The 22,706-nt window shown below is 39.8% G+C and overlaps 1 protein-coding gene across 3 annotated transcripts in view; it reads right to left on the reverse strand.

Annotated features, from left to right (window-relative positions):
• COP1 (COP1 E3 ubiquitin ligase) overlaps window positions 1-22,706 on the reverse strand; it is a 207,701-nt gene that overhangs the window by 136,888 nt on the left and 48,107 nt on the right. For all 3 annotated transcript variants that reach the window (XM_039485499.1, XM_039485500.1, XM_039485502.1), the window contains exons 9-11: window positions 21,389-21,446; window positions 15,746-15,860; window positions 3,866-4,001 (exon numbers count right to left, since the gene is read on the reverse strand). In XM_039485499.1, coding sequence (XP_039341433.1) covers window positions 3,866-4,001; window positions 15,746-15,860; window positions 21,389-21,446 — 309 coding nt within the window. The remainder of the gene's footprint in view (window positions 1-3,865; window positions 4,002-15,745; window positions 15,861-21,388; window positions 21,447-22,706) is intronic.

Below are 22,706 nucleotides of genomic sequence, written 5' to 3' on the forward strand. Positions count from 1 at the left end.
GATATCGAAAAAATAGGGCTGTCAATTAATCGCTGTTAACTCACGCAATTAACTCAAAAAATTAACTGTGATTAAAAAAATTAATCACACTGTTAAACAGAATATCAATTTAAATTAAATATTTTTGGATGTTTTTCTACATTTTCAAATATATTCATTTCTATTACAACACAGAATACAAAGTGTACAGTACCCACTTTATATTAGTTTTTATTACAAATACTTACACTGTAAAAATGATAAACAAAAGAAATAGTATTTTTGAATTGGTGGTTGAAGCATGAAGGGAAATATGAACCTTTAGCGCATCTGGCATATAAATATCTTGTGACACCAGTTACAACAGTGTCATGCAAACGCCTGTTCTCACTTTCAGGTGATGTTGTAAACAAGAAGCGGGCAGCATTATCTCCTGCAAATGTAACCAAACTTGGTCCTACTTCAGTCAATTGCTCAGACAAACAAGTGGACTTGTAGGCTCTAAAGATTTACATTGTTTTATTTTTGAATGCAGTTATTTTTTTGTACATAAAATTCTACATTTGTAAGTTCAACTTTCATGATAAAGAGACTGCACTACAGTACTTGTATTCATCATCATGTTCCTATTACGCCTCTGGCATTTAGGGCAGTGACGAAGTTCCTCCACTCCTGTCCGTTTCTGGCAAAACTTTCAATGGTTCCTCAGCTGTGCTGCAGGTTTTTCAGCTCAGCTTCCACAGCTCTTTGCCATGTTTTCAGGCAGCCCCGTTTTCGCTTGCCTTCTGGTGTCCATCTTACTGCTACTCTGGTGATGGAATCAGTTTCCATCTAAGGCACACGACCGATCCATCTCCAACACCTCCTGGCAATGATGGTGCTCAGATCCTCTTGGCTGCACTATGTCAATGGATCTTGGTTTGAGATTGTTCTGGGCCAAAAGGTACAGAGGATTTTTCTGAAGCAGGTTGTATGGAATGAAGACAGTTTAGACATGTCATACTTTCTCATTCCCCAGCATTCTGCACTATAAAGTAGTGTTGAAAGTACGCAGCCCTGAAATCTTGAGTTTGGTTTTGGTGTTGTATTTAGATGCTTTCCAGACTGTATTTAAGCTCCTGAAGGTGTTCCTGGCTTTATTGATTTTGTTCCGACTGATGGTACTGCCCAAGTATGTGAGTTTTTCTACATTGGTGAGAACATAATCCTCTATCCATACTGGTGATGGTGAGGAAATATGAAAGGTCATGATCTGTGTCTTAGTGCAGTTGATTTTCAGTCTAATTTGCTGGCTGAATACATTGAGTCGAGTTGTTTTTTCTTTTATATGGTGTTGGTTATGTGACAGGAGAGCAACATCTGCGAAGTCCAAGTCTTCAAGGGATGAGAAGAGTGACCATTTAATGCCTCTTGGCATGTCTTCTGTTGTACGCCACATTACCCAGTCGATGGCAATGTTGAAGAGGATTGCAGACATGACACATCCCTGACATACTCCTGTTTTTACTTCAAAACTGAACTCACTGTGATCAACACTGCATGTAAAGTTGAAATAGAAGCTTTTGATGAGGTTGATTATACAGAAAGGAATTCCATATGCCTGCAAAATGGGCCATAGGCTGGTCCTGTGAATGCTATCAAAAGCCTTCTCAAAGTCTATGAAATTTATGTAGAGTTGCCAATGCCATTCTAAGTACTGTTCTATAATGTTTCATAGAGTGAAGATCTGGTCTGTGCATCCTCGCCCTTTCCAAAAACCAGCTTGCTCTTTTCTAAGAACACTATCAACTGCCTTTGACATATGCTGGACTATGATCTTACACAATACTTTGCTTGGCACAGATAAAAGTGTGATACCACGCCAGTTATTACAATCACTGAGAGTTCTTTTCTTTGGTATCTTCACTATAACCCCATTGGGCAACTCATCTGGCACTTTTTCCCTTTCCCAGACTGATATAAATAGAGGGTCCAGGATAGATGCTGCTAATTTAGGATTTACCTTGAACAATTCTGCATTCAAATTATCCTTGCCAGAAGCTTTCCCATTTTTATTATTTTATATATATATATAAATTATATACCCTTTCCCATTTTTATTATTTATATATATATATATATATAAAAAATAATAAAAATGGGAAAGGGTATATAATTTTAAGGGTATCTATTATTTCTTTTGTTTTTTACAGTGCAAATATTTGTAATAAAAAATATAAAGTGAGCACTGCATACTTTATATTCTGTGTTGTAATTGATATCAATATATTTGAAAACATAGAAAACATTCAAAAATATTTAAATAAATGGTATTATATTAACAGTGTGATTAATCGTGCAATTAAATTATGATTAATTTTTTTAATTGCTTGACAGCCCTTGGGGGAAAATAAATAAATAAAAAGATAACTAACTACTGAAACAGGTTACCAAGGTAGGCTGCAGAACCCCTGCCATTGGAGGTTTAAGAAAAGGTTAGTCACAGTGTTGGTTAGGGATAGTCTAAATATATTTGCTGTTGCCCCAGTGCAGGGAGCTGAACTAAGTGACCTCTCCAAGTCCGTTCCAGCCCTACATTTCCATGATTATCTTTGCAGTCCAGTGGTTAGGGCACTAGCCTGGGACTTAGGAGATCTATTCCACAGCATCACTATAGATTTCCTGGGTGATGTCAGGTAAGCCAACTAAATCTGTTACTCAGTTCTCCATCTGTAAAATTAGCACTTCCCTGTCTCACAACGGTGCTGTAAGTATACAGTAGAGCCTCAGAATTACGAATACCAGAGTTACGAACTGATCGGTCAACCACACACCATACTTGGAACCAGAAGTACACAATCAAGCAGGACAGACCAAAAAAAAGCAAATACCCTTATAGTATGGTGCAGTGTTAAACTACTAAAAAATAATGGGAACTTTAAAAAAAAAGATTTGACAAGTTAAGGAAACTGTTTCTGTGCTTGTTTCTCTTAAATTAAGATGGTTAAAAGCAGCGTTTTTCTTCTACATAATATAGTTTCAAACTATATTAAGTCAGTGTTCAGTTGTTAACTTTTGAAAGATCATAACATTTTGTTCAGAGCTACAAACTTTTCAGAATTACAAACAACCTCCATTCCCAAGGTGCTCATAACTCTGAGGTTCTACTGTAAATACATTAAAGATTGTGAGGCACCAAGACTCTATGGCAATGGAACCCATATAAGTATGAGGATAGACAGATTTCCCAATTAACTTTTCAACAGTTGATGAAATTTCTAGCTATCTTCTGCTCACAGTCCCATAATTACTCTTTCAATAGTATGGTATCATTTTGAATTTTGATTTTAACCAGAACCTCCCCCATGCTAGGCAAAGTTTAGGCTTAGTGAGGCTGCAACACACCATTAACCCTTTACTGTGACTATTAGTGCTATACCCACCAGTGACTGTTAACACAACAGCAACACTCAGATTCTTTAGCAAAATTGCTGACAATGAATAAACAGTGGCTTCAATATACAAAAGACATTAGCAGTCACTTTAGAAACAGCTTTTTAAAGTTTTACCAAAATGCATTAATGCAAAGAGGTTAAACAGGCACCCTCCTACAGCCCTCTGCTTCTTTCGTTTTCAACACAGGGATTTAAGATTTCCACTGGTCCCACAAGGGTTTTAAATTCAGTGTCTTGACAGACAGAGTAAAATTTACAAAAAAGGCAGCCGTCCAGTGTTTACAGGTCAATGACAACCAATGAGTTTACCAAACATTTGGGGGGGGACGGGGACCACAATCATACACAAGTACAAGATTATGGCATTGCAACTGAAAAGAGCTCAGTGCTCTCAGTCTTATTTGGCAATCTCCTCATTGTATCGCGTATTTCACTTGCACCACATTGCTTACCTGGATACTATACTGGAGCCATTATAGAGATCGCTAGCATAAGACAGTGTTGCCAAAGGTCGGACGGAATTGTAGCGAGTGAACTTGGATAGGCACTCCTGAAATTCATCCAGCTGGCTTGTGGTTCTGCTGTCATCTAGACAAAGGTAGCAGAATTGTTGTTGATGGAAAAGAAAGAATAAGAGGGAGGTAAATAAAGTTTAACAGTAAACAAAAAATCCTAAGGCTTAAGTAGTCACATGACGACATTTCCTAGGCAAGGCATCTGGGGATGAACACTTGTCAACAAACATATTAACTGACTTTTCACTTCAGCACATACCTCTGAATACTAGTTCACTTTAATGGAAAATACGTCTTTATAATACCATGTTAGAAGAGACTACAGTAAAAGCTTTATCATCTGGCACATTGGGGGAAATGGGCGGTGCCGGTAAGTGAAAAATTCCGGTTAACTAAGAGAGAGAGAGAGAGAGAGAGAGGGGATGCGGGAGGGGGCTTGGGACAGGGGATTGGGGTGCAGAAAGGTTTTGGGGTGCCAGATCCAGGGGGCACTCACCTCAGGTAGCTCCCCGCAAGCGACGACCTTTCCCTGCTGCTCCTAGGCAGAGGCTCAGCAGGCGGCTCTGCACGCTGTTTCCTCCTGCAGGCACCATCCCCGCAGCTCCCATTGGCCACAGTTCCCAGCTAATGGGAGCTGCAGAGCGGAACTTGGGATGGGGCAGAGGTGAGCACCCCTCATATCCGGTACGCCGAAACACCTTCTGTACCACAACCCCCTGCCCCGAGCCCCCTCCCACACCCAAACTTCCTCCCAGAGCCTGCACCCCCTCCTGCACACCAAACTCCTCATGGCCGTTCCTCCACCTAGGAGCAGCAGGGACATGTTGCCACTTCTGGGCAGCCACATGGAGCCAGGTTGGGATGGGGCTGGTAGGCTCCCTATCGGATTATAAACTGGACTTTCTATGAAGATTAGAAATGCTGGTTTATAGAGCTTTCCAGTTGGTACAGGGCCTGATAACAGTTTTTACTGTATTATACTACTTCTATCAAGAACCATGAACATGCCCTCCCTTGTGTAAAAGTCCACCAATTTTATGTAAAGGCAAAGGTCCTGGGCGATGAGGATTACCATTACTTAAAACAAAAATGGATACAAGTGTAAGCAAACCTATGTACCATCAAGAATATGTACAGTTACAACATGCTATAGAGGTAAACACATTTATCTTTCTCCAGCTCCCAATGCAATATGCTCTAAAGAGATAGTCTATTATACTAAAGAAATGATTATAGAAAATTTTCCCTCTCACTCCAAAAGCAGAGCTAATAGAGTGTGGAAAAACCCACAAAATAGAGATGCCTGCCTTACAAACTCAATGCAAAATTATGTCCTTCTGTAGCCAGGGAAAATTAAATCAACTTGAAAATACAATGACTTGAAAAATATTTGGTGGAAAATTGAAAGTGGCAACTATAGAAGTTAATAAAATACAGTAAGCAATAAAAAAAGAGAAAAATCCAAATTCCTCCTGAGTCATAACTTTAATCATTTTGTTGTTAAGATTTCCCATAGAAGAAAACACTTTTATTGCGGTGCCACGCAGATGAGCTAGCCTTCATAAAATGATCGAGTACCAGAAACCAACAGGCTGAGATTATAGCCTTCAGGTTTGTAATACCCACCAGAATTGGTAAGAATTATACTTTGCCTTCTCAAACAGGCCCAAGAAGAGGAAGCTCACTTTTGCATTGTGCATCAAAGTGATGTACCAACAATTTCAACTACTGAGTCTAACAACCATCACCACCCTTACACCTAGAACATGTGTCAGCCCAAAGCCGTTCACAAACAATCCAGTATGCTGGTACATACAATACATTTCACCCACCACTCAAATATAGTAACTTTCGGGGTGAAGTGCAGCAGCTATTAGCAGTACATACCAACACCATACTTACAGTTGAGAATAAAAATGTCATGAACCATTAAAAAGTTACAGCTCAGTGGTGTAAAGGGAAAGGGTAGCTCACCTTAGCAGAACTTTCTGAATGTTTTGTGGGAGTGAAGAGAGCAAGGACAGCATAATACTGACTGCCCATGGAAAAGTACTGGAAGGGAAAAAAACGCTTTCTGCACTCTCCCAAATTCCTGTCCCTCAAATATCAAGAGAGACCATTTCAATCACAGCAATACATCCCAGCTGCATTTTAAAATATAGTCAGTAAGCAAGAGTGACATTTTAATGTCTATATTAAAAAGGGGAGAAGGAAACATGGTTAGAAGAGCTCTGCGTGGATACAAAATTTGTATCTGCATCTGATCGGTAAAATGGTCCACTGACATATAAAGCGGATATCTGCAGGGCTCTAAATAAAAAAAATCATATCCGCATCCGATCCGTGATCTGCAAAAATGGTCTGTGGCTATCCGCACAGATGTTTGAAGGTATTGGCTATGTGTCTCTAGAGTCCTTCACAGTTGCTCTTTTCACCCTGATTAAAGTCCCAATTTAAATAAAACAAGGGCCTGCACCAGACTTTTTTTGTGGGGGATTCTACTGGAGGGAGAGATGGTTTGAGAAGAAGAAAGCAAGTAAACACCAGCGGGTGTCTTCAGAAAGATGTTTTGATGTAAGTGTCAGTCAATGGTGGAAGCAAAGAAGGAGCTATTCTTCCATTTCCCTCAAATCTAGAGATCATGTACCTCTTTCTTCTCTAATGTATTTTATACCCAGACCTGCAAATTGAGATGCTACTTTTCAAGATGTTTCCCCTGTCAAAGGGGAAGGCAAATCTTAATTAAAGCTATTCCCTACCACCACCACCTCTAACTACAGGACAGTCAAAGCTCTTGCACAAAACTTCTCTCTTCATTTTGTATGAGAGTTCGTACACCACCTCTTTATACTACAGATGTTTAAATAATCAGCAGCAGAACTTAAACTAAACTTTTTTTTTAAAGAAAGGAATCCCTGGGAACCCCTGCTCTTCCTTGACATATGGGGAAAAGCACTGCGACAGACACTTCTACTATCCCAGGTCTCCCCACAAAGAACATTATCACCTCACGCCAGTTCTACAGCTGGCTCAGATACCAGTCATGGCTCTGACCCAAGCACTCCATGTCGCCAACTATTTTAATTTCCATAGGGAGTCACGCACCTCACACATCCCTTTGTCACCAGTCAAAATTCATATCAGACAGCTAAAATTCCCAGGCAGACTCCTGCAGGGCACTAGTTCTGTTTTTTCTTAAACTGGAGCAGCAACAGAAGCTAGCCAGGGTGGATAAAAAAAATCAATGACAAAAAAAAAAGATTTTTTAAAATTTAAATCAGATTTTTTTAATAAAATGCTTTTTGAGGAAAAACCTACCTAAAGATGGTTTTAATTGAGATATCTTTGAGCTATAATGTATCTTATCATGGAATAGGGATTATAAATTCTAATTCTATAGAATGAGGCAATATATTCATGTAATGTTTAAGAAAAGTTTTGTAAATGAGTTCCAATAGTTCATGGATTAGAGAGACCCAATCTTTTGGGGTTCCAGGGGCTTCTGTATAGATTATTTAGGTTAATCTTTCTATCTACCCAATGGGACTCAGTGTTCAGTTAAGAAGATACCATTAGAGATGCTTAGTTTTGCAGTTCTCAAAAAGTGGATAACATACTTGTTAACAGCAAAGATGTTTTAAAATAAATAAATTCATATGTAAAGGTGAGAAATAGCAGACCTCAACCCTACTGTCCCTCTGCAAATGTGTCCATCCCGTACCTCTTTCTAAAAGTGCACAGTTTCAAAAAATGCATTGAATCGAAGATTGTTGGGGGCAGAATAGATCTGGACAAGGAGAAGTCTGGAGATAAGTGTGAGAAGGGAGGAACAGGCAATAGAAACAAAAGCGAAACTGTTTGAGCAGCATATACCAGAAGTTTTGAGGTCTGAGTGTAGCCTTCATTGATTTGAGATATAACATACCCATTCTCTTACTAGAAGGGAAAACTTATAATGGCAGCAGGCCATAAAAGAGACAGTTTGGGAATATTTTAATGAAGTTCCTCTACCTGTGGGTAAGACAGGCATGCATGCAAAATGCAAACAGTGCAACAAAGAACTGCAAGGCTTAGTTGCCCGAATGAAACAACATCATGAGATGTGTTCCGTCTCAGGAGGAAGCTGCAGTGAAGATGAAAGGAACACGTCTGAGCATGCAGAATCTTCAGGTTGGTGAACTTTTTTATTTCACACTTCTTTCTTAAGGACTGCCTGTCTTCTTTCTGGACTATTCTTGAATTCTCATGTTTGAGCAAAAAATATAATTGTTACTCTCTGGTACTATCATTTTAGATACTGTTGTGATAAAAAAATAAATAGCTGAAATAGGCAGATCTTCCTTTTACAATTTCACCTTTAAAGTAGTACACCTCTACCCCGATATAACGCTGTCCTCGGGAGCCAAAAAATCTTACCGCACTATAGGTGAAACCACTGTGATAAAGTTCCTCCTCTACCTTGGTTGTGCTGCGCTTATTGACGGATTTTGCTAGCCTCAGAGATCTTCCGTGTTGGATCAGGAATTGGGAGGAACCCGGGCCCGCCCTCTACCCCAGGTTCCAGCCCATGGCCCTGTGGACTGCAGCTGTCTAGAGTGCCTTCTGGAACAGCTACAACTCCCTGGGCTACTTCCCCATGGCCTCCTCCCAATACCTTCTTTGTCCTCACCACAGGACCTTCCTCCTGATGTCTGTTAATGCTTGTACTCCTCAGTCCTCCGGCAGCACGTCCTCTCTCAGCAACTTACACACACCTCACTAACTGGAGTGAGAGTCTTTTTATACCAGGTGTCCTGATTAGCCTTAATTAATTCTAGTAACTTCCCAATTGGCTACAGGTGTCCTAATTAGCCTGCCTTAATTAGTTCTAGAAAGTTACTGAGTGTTCTGGAATAGTCCCTGTTATCTTAACCAGGGAAAAGAGACCTGCTTAACCTGGAGCTAATGTATCTACCTTCAACAACTCTTTTGTAGCCATCTGGCCTGACCCTGTCACACCGCGTTATATCGAACTTGCTTTGATTCGCCAGAGCGTGCAGCCCCGCCCCCACCCAGAGCACTGCTTTACCGTGTTATATCCGAATTCGTGTTATATCAGGTCATGTTATATTGGGGTAGAGGTGTACTGAGTGTCAGTGAATGCAATGAATAATACTAAATGAGCAGTATGGTAATAATAATTAAATAACTGCACTGACTTATTTGGGGGGGGGGGGCGGGATAGCTCAGTGGTTTGAGCATTGGCCTGCTAGACCCAGGATTGTGAGTTCAATCCTTGAGGGGGCCATTTAGGGATCTGGGGAAAAAACAATCTGTCTGGGGATTGGTCCTGCTTTGAGCAGGGGGTTGGACTAGATGACCTCCTGAGGTCCCTTCCAACCCTGATAAATAATGGAATCATAGACTGTTTATGAGAATCCATCCTCAACATACAGGATTCTGAAGACTATCTACCTTCAAGATAATCATTTTCTATGGTTTCAGAGTTATCTGACAATGATAGTGTTTGAGTCACATCATGTATGTCACACAGCCACAGTATATCACCTGTAGCAAAAAAAAAATCATCATACAGAAACAGCCATAGGTAAGTTTGTGATAAGAACTAGCAGATTACAAAAAGAGGTAATTGATGAAAAAATTGCCCAGTTTGTTTATGCAACAAACTCTCCTTTCCGTATGATTGAGAACCCACACTTCACTAACATGGTTCAGTCATTAAGACCAGGATACAGTCCACCCAACAGAGCAGATGTTGCAGGCAAACTGCTGGATAAAGTGTATGAAAGAGAAATTGAGCAGTGTGCAAAAGGTTTCAGGTTAACCATTTTACCCTCTAGTCTTGATGGGTGGAGCAATGTCCACAATGATCCTGTTGTATGTGCTTGTGTGACAACAGAAGAAGGGAATGTCTTCCTTACAGAAACAATTGATACATCAGGAAATGCACACACAGAAGCATACTTACAAGAAGTAGCAGTAAAAGCTATAAAACTCTGGAAAAAAAATTCAAATGTTTAGTACGCAGCTTGGTCACAGACAATGCTGCAAATATATCCAAGATGAGGAGAAATTTTTTAGGAGAGAGTGAAGAGAGTCGCAAGCTAATAACATACAGCTGCAGTGCTCTTACCCAAAGACTTCAGTGTTCCAGAAATAAAGGCTAATGTTGTAATTGCAAAATACTTCCCTAACAGCCACTTTGCAGCAGCTGCTCTAAAAAAAGTGGGAGGAACCAAGCTAACTCTCCCACAAGATGTGCGATGGAACTCAGTAGTGGACTGTTTTGAGCACTATATCAAGAACTGGCCTAATCTGATGACTGTTTGAGAACAAAATCATGAAAAAATAGATGGCACTGTCACAGCCAAAGTTCTCAACATTGGGCTTAAGAGAAATGTTGAACACATGCTGAGTACCCTGAAGCCTATTTCTGTAGCCTTGAACAAAATGCAGGGAAATAGCTCTTTTATTGCTGACGCTGTTGAAATTTGGAAGGAACTGAGTGAGGTTTTAAAAAGAGAAATATGCAATGACAGAGCTAAATTACAAGCTTTAGACAAACGAATGGGACAAGCACCATCTCTAGCTCATTTTCTTGCAAATATTCTCAATACTCAGTACCAGGGTCAAACCTTAACTGCTGAAGAAGAGGAATTGGCTATGACATGGACATCCAGCAATCCTCCTTCCATAATGTAAACTATAAAACTTCAGAGCTAAGGGTGAACCATTCAAGAAATATATGTTTGCTGATGTTTTAAAGAAAGTCACACCAGTGAACTGGTGGAAGTCACTTAAGCACTTGGATTCAGAGACCGTTGAAGTGATAATCTCAGTAGCTTCTTCTGCTGGTGTAGAAAGAATATTTGCTTCCTTTGGACTAATTCATTCCAAATTAAGCAATCGCTTGGGACTTTAGAAAGCAGGAAAGCTTGTTTTTCTTTTCCAGATTATGAACAAACAGGAAAATGAAGGTGAAGACTACTGTATTAGCTGCAAATGCCAATATTTTAAGTTTCTCATGTTGACCTGGTGGACAGAGTTGATTTAATTTGTTTTTAAAAATATATATATTTCATGTAACTATTAAAGTTAACACAATTTTTAACAATGACAAACCTTATTTTAAAAAACTTTAATGTTTAAATTCAAAATATTTTAACAAAACAAGCGCATGAATTTATGTTTGCTGTTGAAGAAAAAAATCCAGAATACATAATGATGTTGTTTTAGTTAAATAAAACAATTTAAATGTGTCTGGTGATGTTCTCCTTCTAATACAGCATGGCAAGAAAATCCTCCAAATATTAATGATTAACCTGTTGAACTGGATACCTGCTTCAATTACCTTTGGTAAATGAAATAACCTATATCATTCATTTTCTGATAAGCTGTGAAGCTAATCTGAAAAGTTTTCAAAGTAAATCACTTTAAAAATGTATAGTGTACACCTTCTAAAAATGAAACCTTCATCTCTCCACGTTGTGGAGAATATGTATTAAGGTTATAAAAACCAACAAGAATGCACTTTTATGTAGAAATCCATGATTACATTTAATCTTCCTGACTAGTGATTTAAATCACTGATTTGATTTAAATCAAACTCGCCCTGATGCTATCATAATGTATCTTCTACTGAAGAAGAAAATAATTTAAACATACTCCAAATTAATGTATAAAGCAAGCTTATTTCTGATCTCCTGCTATGAAAGTTAGAGATATGTCTTACCCCAAATACATCTAAAATTCCATATATTCAAAGAGCCAACTTCCAAAAACAAAAAACAAATAGTGATACACAGAGATCTTGTACTCAGAATGCACTGAAGTGCATGAGTGAAGTCTAAAAGAGGGGAAAAGGCTAAACGAAAGCCACAGATTTTTCCCTGATTGGGAGAAAGTGCACCCCTTTTATCTTGTAATCCTCCACACAAAGTGTGGCTAATGTTACATTTTACAACACCTGCGGATGTTCTGTTAATCAGATAGAACATTTGCAGTTTCAATTTCTGAAGAGAGAATTTCTCATGTGAGGACTGATGGTACTATTTTCATTGCACAACAGGTGAAGAAATATTGTATTTTATCATACACTTATACATTGTCTCCAGGAAGTATCTATTACTCCTGGGAGAATTCTGCACCAAAATAATTCTGCAAAATTCTGCATATTGTCAAAAGTTCTGCATAGTGTTAAAACAACACTATATAATCATGCCAGTTTCAATTATTTTGGTAATTTATTTCAAAATACCTCCTCCCCTTGGCAGTATCTTCTATTTCCAAGCTGGGGAACTGGGCTCTGCTGGGTTCAGTGGCCCCTACTAGCAGCCAGCAGCTCTGCAGTGCTAATTCTGTGCTAATTCTGCATTGCGCAAAATTCTCCCAAGAGTAATCTATACACTAGAGTTTCTCACAATTTGTGTGGATTACTACAGCCTACAGAACACTTGCTGAAGGTCTGTGGAAAGCTGGCTGCTCACAAGCTACAAGCTCCTCCTCTTTTTCCAGCTGCTAAATTTTATTTTCAACGCACTACAGACTTAGGTAATAAATTACTTTTTTATGGAAGCAACTGTTCTTACCAAAAAGATATTATGCAGTTATAAATGAAAAGAGATGTTTCCCAAGCAAATGTGAATAAAAGGGTTTCCGTTGCCACAGGACAATTTATATTTAAAACATTGTCCACACTGTAAACAACACGCACGCACGCGCACACACACACACACACAAATAATTTGAACATCAACCCTTCACGGCATTTTGCCCCATGATCTGGTCTGCCCATAAGGTATCCTATGTAATAAAACAAACAGACTTTTTACAGAGAGTAAAATCCAAGGCCTCTTTCCATTCAAAAAGAGTGTGTTGTTAAATCCAGAGAATATACTCAAGGAACATGGTGTTGGAACATTCTTCAAAGCTCATATCTAGTGCCATTTATGTTTTAAGTACAGGAGAACATGCCAAGTTATCTTCCTACCTCCTTCAATAGCCTTTGAGTTGTAATCAACACATGCCTGTTTGAGTGAAAAGGCTCCTCACAATGGTATCTCAAACCCTTTTTATGCCTCAGTACATTTTTAAAGGGATGTACTAGGTACAGACAAAAGCCCTATTGTTCTTTAGGAGGATTGTTGTACATATCTTTCATGCACTGCCTTTGTAAATATACCTCCTTGTACCTCTTCTAAAATGCCAAGAACATATTTCTTTGATTTAAAAAAGCCAACCCAAGACTGGACAAGAGATGAAGTTCTGCCCGTCAGCTCTAGTGTATGTGCATACAGAACTTGGAGGGGAGAAGTGAGATATGCTCTCAAAAGCAAGTCAATTTCTGTGATCCAAGGACATAAGACAGTAAAAGCAGCAAAGAGTCCTGTGGCACCTTATAGGCTAACAGACGTATTGGAGCATGAGCTTTCGTGGGTGAATACCCACTTCGTCGGATGCATCCGAAAGCTCATGCTCCAACACGTCTGTTAGTCTATAAGGTGCCACAGGACTCTTTGCTGCTTTTACAGATCCAGACTAACACGGCTACCCCTCTGATACTACTTAATGGTACGTTTACACTATGGGATTATTCCGAATTTGCATAAACCGGTTTTGTAAAACAGATTTTATAAAATCGGGTGGAGCGCGGCCATACTAAGCACATTAAATCGGTGGTGTGCGTCCATGGTCCGTGGCTAGCGTCGATTTCTGGAGCGTTGCACTGTGGGTAGCTATTCCCTAGCTATCCCATAGTTCCCGCAGCCTCCCCCGCCCCTTGGAACTTCCGGGTTGAGATCCCAGTGCCTGATGGGGCAAAAATCATTGTCGCGGGTGGTTCTGGGTAAATGTCGTCAGTCACTCCTTCGTCTGGGAAAGCAACGGCAGACAAGCATTTCACGCCTTTTTCCCCTGGATTGCCCTGGCAGATGCCATAGCATGGCAATCATGGAGCTTGTTTTGCCGTTTGTGACTCTCACCGTATGTGTACTAGATGCCGCTCACAGAGGCGATTCAGCAGCGCTACACAGAAGCATGCTTTTGCTTTTGCATGACAGCAGAGATTGTTACTAGCCATATTGCACCATCCAAACCCTTCCATAAATTGGAACTGAGGATGATCATGGCTACCAGTCCTTTTGTACCATTTGATGTTATTTCCACTGGCCGTTCAGCCAGGGGAGCAAAAGCCAAGATTGGTTACTAGCCATATTGCACCTTCCATCGTTTTGTACCATTAGCTGCTGTCATAAGTGCCCCTGGCCGATCAGCCAGGGCGCAAAAAGCAAAAATTGGGAATGACTCCTGAGTCAATCCCTCCTTTTTGGTATCTAAAAATAGAATCAGTGCTGCCTAATATAGGCAAGTGTACTAGAGAACCACCGTATCATAGAACCAGAGAGCACAGCTGCTCTGTGTCAGAGCCTGCAGAAATTATGATCTGTATGCTATTCACAGGGGTGCTCCTGTAACAACCCCACCTGTTGATTCCGTTCTTCCCCCAGCCGTTCTTGGCTACCGTAGCATTGTGCCCCCACTTGTGTGATGAATTAATAAAGAATGCAGGAATAAGACACACTGACTTGTTAGTGAGAAATGAGTGGAAGGCAGCCTCCAGCTGCTATGATAGTCCAGACAGGACATTAAGCAGTGTGTAGGAGAGAAGCCCAGCATCCCACTGCTAGTCCAGGGGCAACTGAATCTTTTCTTTACACATGAAGGGTGGGGCTGATGGAGCTCAGCCCCTGTTGCTATGATGAGGATGGTTACCAGCCATATTGCACCATCCATCCACCAGAAAAAATTAGGGCCAATAGGCTGATGACAAGGACGGTTACCAGTCCTTTTGTACCATCAGCTGAGGCTGATGATGAGGATGGATTTCCATCTTTTGTACCATCAGCCACCCATGGCGGGAGCAAGGATGCGGGTGTTTAGTGCTGCACAATCGGGCCTAACTGCACCATTAAGTAAAGATAGGGTTAAATTTAAAATAGTAAGAGGATTTTTTTACCATTCGCTTCTGGGGTGGGTGGGGGTGGGTGAGTAGATTGCCAAGCTATGCCCTGACCCGCGGACACTGTGTTTGACCCTAGAAGCATTTGGAGCTCAGCCAAGAATGCAAATACTTTTCGGAGGCTGCAGGAACTGTGGGATAGCTTCAGTCCTCCAGTCCATGAGCATCCATTTGATTCTTTGGCTTTCCGTTACGCTTGTCACGCTGCAGTGCGCTGAGTCCCTGCTATGGCGTCTGTCTGGAGATTTTTAAAAAAGGATTCTGAATTTCATCTTCTGTAACGGAGCGCTGATAGAACGGATTTGCCTGCCCTTACAGCGATCACATCCGCATGGTCCATGCGGGAGCTCTTTTTTTATTTTGATTTCGGACTGCATCGCCACCCGTGCTGATCGGAGCTCCACGCTGGGCAAACAGGAAATATTCAAAAGTTCGCGGGGCTTTTCCTGTTTACCTGACCACTGCATCCGAGTTCAGATTGCGGTCCAGAGCGGTCACTGGTGCACTGTGGGATAGCTCCCGGAGGCCAATACCGTCGATCAGCGTCCACACTAACCCTAATCCGATATGTTAATACCGATACTAGCGTTACTCCTCTCGTTAGGGAGGAGTACAGAAACCGGTTTAAAGAGCCATTAAAATCGATATAAGGTGCCTCCTAGTGTGGACGGTTTTGGCGTTAAATCGGTTTTACGCTCCTAAAACCGATTTAAACGCCTAGTGTAGACCAGGCTTAAGACAGGCAACTGGAAGAACTTCAGAAATTCAACTCCAAATTCATTAATGCAAAAGAAACATACCTGATACACGAGTCATCCTGGTAGAAAAATAGCACTGCTCCAAGTCCTCAAAATGAGCTGTAAGCCTCTTCCGCCTTGATGCCAACGTGCTGTTATACCATGGCTGCTTTTTAGTCTGAGTGGAGAACAAGAAATAATTATTCAGAAGAGGGGCCCAGGCCCGGCTTTACCGATTTTGGTACATTTTACCAAAATGTATAGACATGTCCTTTTATTTTTAAGAGGTTATGAATCTGGAAAAAGATCAAAGGCCTTGTTTCCACATGTATCTGCCTCTTATGGATCTCTCGTCACATCTGGTTATTTTACTGACAAGTCAGTCAGTCACATACCTGTAATTCTTGTTTTCTGAAGGTAGTAATTATAATTGGATAAGTCATGGGCTTCAGCTTCAGGCATGAGATTCAGAAGCCAACAACAAAACAAAAACAACAAAATCCTTGCAAGGAGAGGGGGGGAGGGGAGGGTCACAGATCATGTCACTCATGGATCTAGAGGACACAGTATCAAACTTCCCCCAACTATCAGTTCCTTTTAAAAGACAAAATGTGCAAGAATCAACATTCAGATGACCAGAAGAGATGGCTGGGCAAAAGGGTTTTTTTAAAAACTATCTTAGAAGAACAAGAAGTAATTCTATTTTATCTTAAAATGACAAGTAGATAGAGTGTGGGAGTGTCTACTAAAGAACAGGAGTACTTGTGGCACCTTAGAGACTAACAAATTTATTTCAGCATGAGCTTTCATGAGCTACAGCTCACTTCTTCGGATGCATAGAATGGAACACACAGACAAGAGATATTTATACATACAGAGAACATGAAAAGGTGGAAGTATGCACACCAACAGGAAGAGCCATCATCAGCAGGAGAAAAAATAACTTTTGAAGTGATAATTTAGATGACCCATAGAAGGTGTGAGGAGAACTTAACATAGGGATGTTAATGCCCCTCTGCAATGTACATTGGCCAAACCGGACAGTCTCTACGCAAAAGAATAAATGGACACAAATCTGACATCAGGAATCATAACATTCAAAAACCAGTGGGAGAACACTTCAACCTCTCTAACCACTCAGTGACAGACTTGAAGGTGGCAATTTTGCAACAAAAAAACTTCAAAAACAGACTCCAAAGACAGACTGCTGAACTTGAATTAATATGCAAATTAGATACAATTAACTCAGGCTTAAACAGAGACTGGGAATGGTTGGGTCATTACACTAATTGAATCTATTTCCCTATGTTAAGTTCTCCTCACACCTTCTATGGGTCATCTTAATTATCACTTCAAAAGTTATTTTTTCTCCTGCTGATAGCTCATCTCAATTGATTAGACTCTTCCTGTTGGTATGCATACTTCCACCTTTTCATGTTCTCTGTATGTATAAATATCTCCTGTGTTCCATTCTATGCATCCGAAGGAGTGAGCTGTAGCTCACGAAAGCTCATGCTGAAATAGATTTGTTAGTCTCTAAGGTGCCACAAGTACTCCTGTTCTTTTTGCGGATACAGACTAACACGGCTGCTACTCTGAAACCTGTCTACTAAAGAACAATCAAGTTCATTGCATATGAAGTCTGGAACACTTCATGAAGGTACCTCCTATACCCCACCACCAATTAAAAAAAACTGAGGGGAGAGAGGGAGGTCTGAAACTTTTTAAAAAGAAATGTTTATAAACTACCCCCACCACTGAAGGAGTAGGAGAAGAAAGAAAGAATCTCTCTTGCTCCCCTCATATATTTGTATTACTGCTAAGAAAAAAACAGGCAATTTATCTGCTATACGAGTTACATTCTCTTTACTTGATCTTATAAAAGATAAGCTTACATATAAAAACTTCACCCCATTATAGCCGGACACATTAAAAAAGAACAGATATAAAAACTCAAACATCCATGGGCAGGAACAGTCTTCTTGTTCTGAGTTTATACAGGGACTAGCACAATGGGGTCCTGGTCCATGACTATGGCTCCTAGGCACTACAACAATCCCTACTGAGTCATTAGCAGTAGCACTGGTGGTGCACAAAAAGGTTTATCACATGATAATACGCAAACCAAGTGTGAAATCCTGGCTCCACTGAACTTAATGAGAGCATTGCCACTCAATTCAAAGGTGCCAGGATTTCAGCCTAAGAATTTAAACACATCCAACATGCTCCTTGCTTGCATAATTAGCAATTTACTCTCAGTTCAGAAACAACAAGAAGTCACTCTCACATTACAACCAGCAAGAAGCCAACAAGGATGTAATTAAGTTGAAATTAAAGGAATACACTTTATGAAGAGTACACTGTATGAACAAGTAACCTGAAACAAAATAAAGCAATGAAAACGTCAAGGACTACCCATCATGTAAGATCCCTGACTGTATATTGACTGGATGAACCATAAAGTTCACAACTTCCATTTCATGCTGATTGCACATATCTTGTAGATACTCATTTTATACTCACAGCAATTCAGCTTTATGCCAAATGCACCTGACATTAAGCATCTCTACTTCACTGTAGTTTTGACAATGAACTACACACGACAATTTTACAAATATTGAATGGCACATGCTAATACCATTTTTATGTTAATTACATGAACCAGGCTGCAACTGCTTTAGCCTCAGCAAATTGTGCCTATCATAGTTGAAGATGACTGTAAACAGCAATGAGCAATCACTTCAATTTCAACTTCACAACTGCCTGGAATAGGATGAGCAATATAACCTAAACCTAGATCTTCTAGGCGGTTCCAGTCTGTACTGAGATTAAATCAATCACATGGTAAGTAGTTAATATAATTAGCACAGCTATTACTAGATTTTAAGAGCCAAATTCCACTCCAACAGGTCTCAGACTTGGCAAACTGAGTTGTGCTGGGAATCAGTCTGCATTAACCTGTCTTGATCAGCTAAATGCTCAATTGTGCCTACTCTAATGAAGCACTATCAAGCTTCTAGGCAAGGAAGTCTGCTTCTTGGCTACTCAATCAGTTCCTAAGCAACACTGGAAAGGAGGGAAAGGGGGAAGAGAGGGAGAGACAAGCAAGCAGCTGGCCCAAGAGGGAAAAAAGCAAAATCTTGCTTCTTCCTGCCAAAGAAGAAAAGGTTTAGGGGAAATGCTGAGACCAAAGGTCCAAACACAATGACAAGATGTTGAACTCAACACTTACTGCTGGAGGGGTTCTCAAACTAGGGGTTGGGACCCCTCAGGGGGTCACAAGGTTATTAGATGGTGGGGTCGCAAGCTGTCAACCTCCATCCCAAACCCTGCTTTGCCTCCAGCATTTATAATGGTGTTATAAATTAAAAACAGTTTTTTATATATTTAAGGGAGTGGGTGTCACACTCAGGCTTGCTATGTGAAAAGGGTCACTAGTTAAAAAAATAAAGTTTGAGAGCCACTGGCTTAGAACTTGTATTTTTCTCTTTACTTTGGGACCTGACTGAAAAGTGTCACGGCTATACATAGCTTGAGGTTGGACTGGCTAAAGCCCTGCTAGGGTTTGTGAGAGTCTTAGAACAGTGGATGTCAACCAGAGGTACATGTACCCCTGGCGGCACACAGAGGTCTTCCATGGGGTACATAAACTCATCTAGATATTTGCCTAGTTTTACAACAGGCTACATAAAAGGCACTAGCAAAGTCAGTGTATGAATTTTTAGTTTGCAAACAATGACATGTTTATACTGTTCTATATACTATACACTGATATGTAAGTACACTATTTCTATTCCAATTAATTTATTTTATAATATGGTAAAAATGGGAAACTAAGCAATTTTTCAGTAAAACTGTCCTGTGATGCTTACAAAATCCGACATAAGTAAGTAGTTTTTAAGTGAGGTGAAACTTGGGGTACCCAGGACAAATCAGACTCCTGAAAGGGATACAGGAGTTTGGAAAGGTTGAGAACCACTGCCCTACAGGAAGACTTTTTTCCTCTATAATAAAGCCCGTGCAGGTGTTTTGCACTTTATTTGGCTGCTCACTACGTTATGAAAACTAAGGAACCATTTAGGATCCTCTAGATGAGGATAGTTGTTTGGAGCACCACACTAGCAAAAATTGTCAGCACCTGGCCTCCCACAGGTCATCCCAAAGTAAGTACCATTAGAAACAACTGTCAATCTAGCGACAGCAGTCCCATGGTATCTCCTATCCACAGGAAATACAGAAAACCACCATAATTATTTCAAATACCTGAAGTGTTGAAGTGAGTTTTCATATGAAGCCTACTAAGTATTTTAACCTCTCTTATTAATGAGATAACTATAAGAAGTTAGGGGAGGAAGCCAAAACTTAAAACATTAACCCTACGGGGGAAAAACCTCAGTCAAAAGACCAACACACAAGCTCATTTCTATGTAGAAAATGAAAATTATTAGAGGCTACGATAGTTTAGCCAAACCCTCAGGTCATATGGTAGGCAACTCTCCAAAGGTCCCAAATGCCTTTTTCTTGTGATCCAGCCTCTGAATATGAAATCTAGGCTGGAAATAATAAACTAGTTACCCTAGAAGAACATTGGTCAGCAGTGTAATGCTAATTAAGGTGTGAAAGGAGCTGGATGGTTCATTCTGACCCAGTATCTTGCTTCCAGTATTAGCTAATATCTGATTTTACCATGACTGATCATTAACAAAAAATGCAACTTAGTTTATATTCATATGGACTATTTTCACTGGAGATTTCTTGTGCAAAAGAAAATTAAACTAAATGTTTCTTAACATTAAGAATTATTTCTAGATTCCCAATCTAAAAATATATTAAAATTTAATTAACAATCTGCCCTAGAGAAAGCAGACTTCAGTATATATGGTTTTCGTGCTAATAGGCTGCTATCCAGAGTGACAGGAAAACCTATCTTGGGTTGGGGGTAGAAGGAGGAGGTGGTAGAATTATGCTGTTCTTTTCTATTTCAAAGAAGAAATTAAAGTATTAAAACAAGTAGCGTCCATGGACAGCAACAAATGAAGAATATGCCAGATTAAAGTTCTGAACAAACTCTCCATCTGTATTTTATACACCCTTTAAAACCAAATAGATAAAAGGTATTTACAGAGCCAATCGCCTTGGTATCTAGCTACCAATAACAGCCATAAAATGTCTCAGAAAAAGAGAACCTACTCTATCCATTTACTAACTGCCAACTGATTTTACCACAAAATATGCTACAGAAACGCAGTCTCCGGATTCTTATTACTTTAAGTTTCGTATCCATAGCTAGCTCTAAAACTTAAGTTTCAAAAGCATTTTTACCTGTACATTACATCGCCATGTGAACCCTGCTACTGCGCACTAAAGTTACACAGAGTACTCTTACACGCTGTACAGTTTCCAGCAAGGAGGAATGAGGCTTCAAACTGATCCCCCTATCTAATACAGTCACAAGAAAAATCAACTTTGGAAATGAAGTCCGGTACCTAAAATTTATGGTACCATTTCTCTCTGCAAAGAGCATGTACCTGAATATGATCTGATTCATGAGCATATGCAATTATTCCTAAAGTTTAGTCTCTGCCACAGATAACTAGGTGACTATTTAAGGATTCAGATTTATAAGAGCCAGTTTGGCCAATATCCTGGAGACTGCAAACAATCTCTGACCTTTGTCCCTCCCTCCATACATATGTATTATCTTACCTGAGAACTGCCACTGAATCCTGGAGGCTGGCTGTACTCCGTGGAATCGATAATATTACTGTAAAATCAAGAGAAACAGAGCCTGCTTAAAATCACTATGCACTCATCCTTTATCATTTTCAACCTACTTACTTTTCCTATTACATCTAGCAGCAAGATTGTGTTTGAAATTCATTTTGTAGGCATGAAACATAAGCCTTTTTAAATATACAGAATGAGGATATCTCTTATGTCTACAAGAAATTCTAAATTACTGTTAAACACACTTCTATCCAAGTACAGTCAAGTGTGATAGTGTTACAAACAAAATTTCAGGACAGACTGGTCCTGTATTTAAAGCATGCAGTGTAAAGCACATCTTCTACACACTGCTATTAAAAAAGTATTGTGTAGGTATCTCTTCCTTCCTAAAAGGGAGTTATTGGTATTTCATGGGGTCCAAGATAGTGATGTGAAGGGAACAGTCAAAAAGCTAGTTTGGAAAACTACTACTGTCCCAGTCACCTTAATATTATAGAGATGATCTCTTCAAGTGTCTGACCTACCCCCTCCCCCAAAAAAAAAAACCCTGGTACTTGAGTTCTGAAGGACAGATCTCTAAGTTGATGTCCAGAATTACAGCTCAGAAACATTCCTACGGCATGTTATTTTCCAGTTTTGTGTACTTTTAATTTTGAGATAAGATGCAGAGCTTGCCTCTTTTGGTCTTTTTTTTCCCCCAGAGGCTAGGAAATGTACAAACCACTTCTCTATAAGAATAGTTATTTATAGTTAGCTCCTATCATGCAGACCACCTGCATGCATTGACTGAAGCCAAGATTTGAAAAACAGCTCGTCTAAAGTGAGGCACCTAACTGTGTGTTTGTGAGCTACAGTTACATGGCCTGAGTACCCAGCAGCTCCCACTGACTTCAGTAGGAGCTACAGACTGTTGAGCACGTTTGCAAATCAGGACCATTATTTAGCCAACTAAAGCATTTAGAACCCTAACTTTAGGCACCAGTGCTTGAAAAATCTTGCCAGTAACATTTTATTTCTATATGATACACTAATCCTTTACCCACTACCCCTTAATAATCAGCCTTGTATTTGCCCCGAAGTATTTTTAGATTACCACACAAGAACACTATCATGTTAAAATTATTTAGTCAACAAACTATCTGTGTTACAAATATCTACTGTAAAAAGGTATTTTGAAAGCCTTGCTTTCACCACTATTCTTGGCTTGTTTATTTTATTTCATGTGGCTTGAAACAGATTATTCAATTTCACTTTCATTTCCTTATCTACAATGTATGTTAGATACAAGTATTGTTCT

Source organism: Mauremys reevesii, linkage group 8 (assembly GCF_016161935.1).
Source record: "Mauremys reevesii isolate NIE-2019 linkage group 8, ASM1616193v1, whole genome shotgun sequence".
Classification (NCBI taxonomy): domain Eukaryota; kingdom Metazoa; phylum Chordata; order Testudines; family Geoemydidae; genus Mauremys; species Mauremys reevesii.